This window comes from Mercenaria mercenaria, chromosome 4 (genome assembly GCF_021730395.1).
Source record: "Mercenaria mercenaria strain notata chromosome 4, MADL_Memer_1, whole genome shotgun sequence".
NCBI classification, from domain to species: Eukaryota; Metazoa; Mollusca; class Bivalvia; order Venerida; family Veneridae; genus Mercenaria; species Mercenaria mercenaria.
Window position 1 is genome coordinate 49747566 of NC_069364.1, and position 6145 is coordinate 49753710.

The 6145-nt window shown below is 36.8% G+C and overlaps 1 protein-coding gene across 1 annotated transcript; it reads left to right on the forward strand.

Annotated features, from left to right (window-relative positions):
• Positions 1-2881: 2881 nt before the first annotated feature.
• On the forward strand, positions 2882-3553 carry LOC128556355 (neuroligin-4, X-linked-like). The gene has a single exon (XM_053541116.1). The coding sequence runs from the start codon at positions 2882-2884 to the stop codon at positions 3551-3553; it is 672 nt and encodes a 223-aa protein (XP_053397091.1).
• Positions 3554-6145: the final 2592 nt, after the last annotated feature.

A 6145-nucleotide genomic window follows, 5' to 3' on the forward strand; every position in this document is an offset into this window, starting at 1 on the left:
TTAAAAGTTTGTTTATTCAATGATTATGATCTTTTTATCAAAAGTAACGAAAAAAAAAAAGAAAAAAAAGATAATTGCTGGATTTTATTAGAAATTAAAAAAGCGTTCAGTTGCATTTTTAATAGATAAAATGGAATATGGACAGAAGGATTTTATATATTAAAAATGCATAACTCCCCTTGTGTTGTCTAAATAACGTTTCTTTTATGTATAATAAAATCCAGCAATAAAGAGATATCATTGTTCAAAATACACATACTTCATTATTTCTAAAAGCTATGTGCCTGAATGCGTTTTTTGATATTTTTGATTAAAAAAAACAGCAATGATGAAATATAATTGTTAAAAAATTTGATTATTAAAATATGATAAAAAAAATTGTTGTATCTTATTATCTTATCCCTTTGTTTATTTAGCCTTAATTCAATCAAGCTTTCTAAACTGGTTATAAAGGTGAGAACTGATTTGCTATGAAGGTGAAAAATATCACCTGTAATTTATGTACTGCACAGTAGCTATACAGTAGCTTATTATGATAATATGGTATTGCGTGCAAAAGTGTGGCGCGTGGCCGTTAACTGTTACCTATTGTAATCATGGTTGCATACACACAATAGAATTTGAATGGCCGCGGAGCAGGGCTTTAAATTTTCAACGGGATCAATATTTAATGTTACACAGGCAGCCAAAATTAAGATGGGCACGATGCATTACTTGTATTACTTGTAGTAAAAGGAGAGGTGGTGCTAAATCGGGTGGGGGGGGGGGGGGGGGGGGGGGGGGCGAATGGGAGACTGCGATAGGGGGAGTGAGGAAAAAGTGGAAAGAAATGCTAACTAAAAACAAGATAACATGCGACACAAAAAGCAAGATGGACAGAAAACAATCTGAAAGTAGGGGCACCGCCTTGGAACGGTCAGTAACCTATATAAAGGAATACATATATACAGTATGTTCTATTTTAAACTTCATGCATTGCACTTAATACTCATAAAACTTGTTCATTTTATGTTTACATCAATCTGACTAAAGTACATCTCTCCTGTTACGCTACGCTTAGAATCTGAAGACGAGCTATTGATGGCCTTCTGACGACCCTTCCGCTAGCCAATCAAAAGCTAACTTACAACATTCTGCAAGCTTAAAAAAGCTTTGGCTTTTGTGGGCAGCGAAGCGTGACCACAGATTTACCATACCACAAATTTACGGTCAAAACGCTTATCCGAAACCGAAGAGCAAGTAGTTCCATGTTACGCAATTCAAGTCTGTTAAACTTCCAGAACGATTCTGAGATTCAAATGTTTTTAAAAATTGCATTGCTTAAGGACATATTTGTTGCAATATATATTTTATAACAAAAACAACGCGTATGAAAATGAGCATGCTTGCTTTGGTCACATTGGCCAAAACAATTCTTCATCACGTAACCAAAATAAACTATAAATAACCTTCAAAAAAATAGCACAGTACGTAAGTTGAAAATGCATATTAATCAAAAGTAGTTTAGCTAGAATCATCAAGCTTTAACTAACTGTTAATGCCCATTACCAGAATCTGTTAACCGCTGCCCACATCAGTCCTCTCAGTGCTTGATTTATATCTACAATTCTTATGACAGCCGCTGTCAGATAGCCGGTTAGCTCAGTCGGTAGGGCACTTTCTCTGTAAGCGAGGGGTTCCGGATTCGAGCCCTAGACTGACTGCAAATTTTTCCTACTCTTTGACATTCGAACAAGTCGTCTGATTGGTTCAAATAAAAGATTTGCGAAAATAAAAACAGCAATATTGGAAACCCAAAATATACAGAAGAAATATGTGAAAGGGTCGTTCTCATATCTTCCTTTTAGAAGATCAAGTACTTTACAACTCGTTTAAATGGGTCAACCGTGTTGTTGCATTTATAAAATAGACTTGCCCGGTTTAAAGGTTGGTCAGGGCTACGGGAATGTATTTATTTTTCCACCGAAATATTTCTATAAAATGCTTCTTCCCCTTCCGTTTGGATCCGTCTATGTTTACAAACACGTTTGTTTATTTTATGGACTGTAGACAGATTGTGTTTATATAAACTATATGAAGTATAAATCCCACATACTAACTTCAACGATAACATGTTTGATAATTATGTTTTTTCTTCATTAAAACGTTTCAATATAGAAAATATTTTTGTGTAACATTTCATAGACTAGCTACTAGACTGATAATAAATATATTTCTACATTTTCCCCTTTTTGACGAATTCAGTTTCATAGAGACAAAATCCAGCCTATTTTAGAGATTTTTTCACAGAGGAATGAAGTTGAAATTATGATACTGGACATGGGATATAGACTGACACAGTTCATTACATTTAATCATAAAAATGTAAAGGATATATCATTGTCCAGGAGCTAGTCTAAACATTACAGCATACACTAAACTTAAAGCATTTACAACCTTTCTGAGTTCAACGATGCATGAGAACCATAACAATCAAACAATAATATAAACATGCTGTCGTTTAAATGTTCGTGTTGTTAATGTTTTTTACTTCTATTAAATGCACCTTTATTAATATTTTATTGGTATCCACAATCTGAAAAGATGAAATCAATGTATTTGTAAAGATTTAATATATATCAGGCGAAATTTGTATTCCTTAAATGGTTATTTCAAACCTCAACACGCATGCTTGCACACCCCTATAAGGTATTAATATACGGGTCATAATTTAGCGCACATTGTTATAGTTTACGGTTCATAAATTAGCGCACATGATTCTATTTTTATTCTATCTTACGGTTCATAAATTAGCGTACTGTATTCTATTTTTACCTTTAGCACGCTGTATAAATAGCAAAATCGATTCGTAGTAGAACTATTATCAAGAAAATACACAGCAATGATGGATAATATTTTCATTTGTGTTTTTAGTGCTTTGGCTTTAAGCTGTTTAGCAGAGGAATTGCCTGCTGTGAAAACAAAAGTTGGGAAAATTACCGGATTAAGAGAAAATACGAATTTTCAAGGTAAACAGTATGCAGTTGATAGATACCTCGGCATTCCGTACGCAAAACCTCCTGTTGGCAACTTGAGATTCAAGAAACCTGAACCTCATAGTCCATTTGTAGAAACGTTTCATGCGGAAAAGTTTGGACCCGCTTGTGTTCAGTTTGACTGGATGGGTTTGATTCAAAATACGTCGGAGGATTGTTTATCTTTGAACATATTCATCCCGGTGCAAGATCCGGACCAGTCTACGGGACATGCTGTCTTGGTTTTTATGCATGGAGGTGGCTTTTCGATTGGGGAAGCTGCTATGTATCCCGGCGATATTTTGGCAGCCGTCGGCAATGTTATTGTTGTGACAATTAACTATCGCCTTGGATTACTTGGATTTCTTGATCTGGATGATCCACGTGTTCCTGGAAATTTTGGTTTATGGGACCAACACCAATCTCTTGTCTGGGTGAATGAAAATATTGCTAGTTTCGGTGGGGATAAAAACCGCGTCACAATTTTTTGGCCAGTCTGCAGGCTCTGTCGCTGTTCAACATCAATCAATATATCCTAAAAATAGGGAACTGTTTTCGTGGTGTCATCGCTCAAAGTGGTTCTCTGACAATTTCCCAAACGGTAACATCGCCACTTAACCACAAGGAGGCGGGAAATTTCTACGCTGAAAAAATAGGATGTAAAACTGATACTGTAGATCATATCTTCGAATGTCTCGTAAAAGCTACTCCGGAGAGTATTACAGAGGTTATGAAAAACGCCGCTTATAGTGGCAGTAGGGATGAAATAACGAAGACAGCGCTTTTTCCTAGCATTGATGGCGAATTTATGAAATACCATCCAACAGACCTATATAAAAGAGCAAGAAATGAATCTCTTGCAGAAATTGAATTTTTGAGATCTCTTAAACTGATAAACGGTATCACTGGAAATGATGGATTGGCGTTTGTACAGGCAAGTGATGATATGCAAGTTAGTCGCCAGGAGATGAACAGTCAACATATCCCCTCTATTGCGTCATTGATATTTAACCCCCCAATACCGGAAGCAGTCACCGAGCTTCTTATTTCCGAATACACAGACTGGAAGAACCCGGATGACCCTATACGATTACGCGATCAGTACGTGAATGCACAAACCGACACTAATTACAAAATTCCTCTCGTAGAGTTCAGTCAGTTGCATGCAAATGCATCAAACAGTGACAGTTACATTTACATGTTCGACGCATTATTAGATAAGCATATAATACCATCACCAAGCTGGATGCAAAAGGGAAACCATGGCGACGAGCTGGCTCCTGTTTTTGGATATCATAAAGGCTACACATCAACGTACATAAAAGAACCAGAATATACAATTCCAGAATGGGAATTGGAACTTTCCCGAAGGATAATGACTCATTGGTCTAATTTTGCGAAATCTGGGTAAATAATTCGAGATGATTTTCGTTTCTTTCTTTCCCTTTGTAAGGCCCCTTGCCGGCGGGGGGATAGAAAATGCTGGCTGTATCTCCATGCAGAGGGGTACGACTCCCCCGAAAATGGAGCCACCTGTTTGCCGTGGGTGGCGGCCCGTAAGCCGAGAGAGGTCCTGATTGAGGGTACTTTAAATAGCTGGGTTAATGTAACAATTTAAGGCAATTTTCATTTTTGTAAAGCGCGTATAAATATGGGCTGAATTTGCCAAATACCGGCGTGGCAAAAAGAAACCGGCGGCTATTTTAAATATTCTTGGTAAAATGTTACATAAGGACTATTTGTATGAAATTATTTCAAAATCGGACAAGCAACTTTAGGAATAGATGTCGTTTAAAAATATTTCTATTTTTAGCCCTGACGGTCCCAGTGTGCAACCAAGCGGAACCATTTAGAAGAGCACTGTCCAAAGAACATCCAGGTTAAGGTTCATCAACTACCACCAAATAGTTTCAGGTGAGATGTTGTTTAAAGGAAAGTGTGGACGGTCGGACGGATGACGGACGTCGGACAGTGAGCGATCACAATAGCTCAACCCGAGCACTTTGTGCTCAGGTGAGCTACTAAACCTGTTTCGTATGATTACAGAATCATTCAAGGATGAAAACATCCTTCTTTTGTCTATCCATTTTTTATTTGAATATATGGGCATGAAAGAAAAACAAACTTATAATTGCAATCTCTGTGCAGGAATATTTTCAAACATCTACTGTACCGATGAGAGGAAGTGTTGTGCTGCAATCTTTTTCTGAAGAAAATGATTTTATTGGTAGTTGCTAAAGCAACGTCAACGAAAGTCGATCAGAACAGTTGCAGCAGATGTAACTTTTTATGGTTATACATCACCTCAATTCAATAACAAGATTCTTTGGAAGCATAGAACGGACTAAAGCAAAACCATTCTATTACACTACTTTAATTAAACAGAAACAATAAACGAGAGACTACTTTTGAAAAAGTTCTTGGCCCTCATATTGCTTCATTTGAATGGACGTGGTATCTGATATGTTACATTTAGGTTATGTTTGGTCAAGATTTTATAACCTTTTTATTATGGACCTTAAAAAACATTTTTAACTTTGACCTCAAATGTGACCTTGACCTTTAAGTTTCGGATCTGGGTGTTATGTATGACTAATCGTTTCATTATGGGCAACATTGGTGTCAAGAAATATTAAAATACTTTGATGGGTGATAAGACTTATGGGCCGGACTGAAATAAAGCTATCGACCTTTGACATCTGAATCATCAGAATGTGACATTGACCTTTGAAATAGGGATCTTGGTGTGGTACATGGCACATTGTCTCATTATGTGATACATTTGTGCCGTGTAATATTAGAATCTCTTCAAGGATTAAAGAGTTATGAACCGGACAGGAAAAAAACACTACGACATTTGACCTCGGCCTTTGAGCTAGGTATCTGGGTGTTACGCATGACCCATCGTGTCGTTATGGGCTATGAAAATTTAACTTACTTACTTAACACATTGGTACTTACAGCAAATTGTCAAGAAATGACCCACGACTACCTGCGACTGAGCCAATATCCGTACCAACCACTGAAATGTGTAAAACAAAATTAGATACTGACGGAAAGGACACTCAATGTATCCAGATCAACTGCCAAACACAGAATTATCCCAAATCAGCAAGTGCACTTTTTTATTA

Bases quoted from the DNA above. Each gene is read 5' to 3' on its own strand.
- LOC128556355 (XM_053541116.1), top strand. From the start codon at position 2,882: ATGATGGATAATATTTTCATTTGTGTTTTTAGTGCTTTGGCTTTAAGC.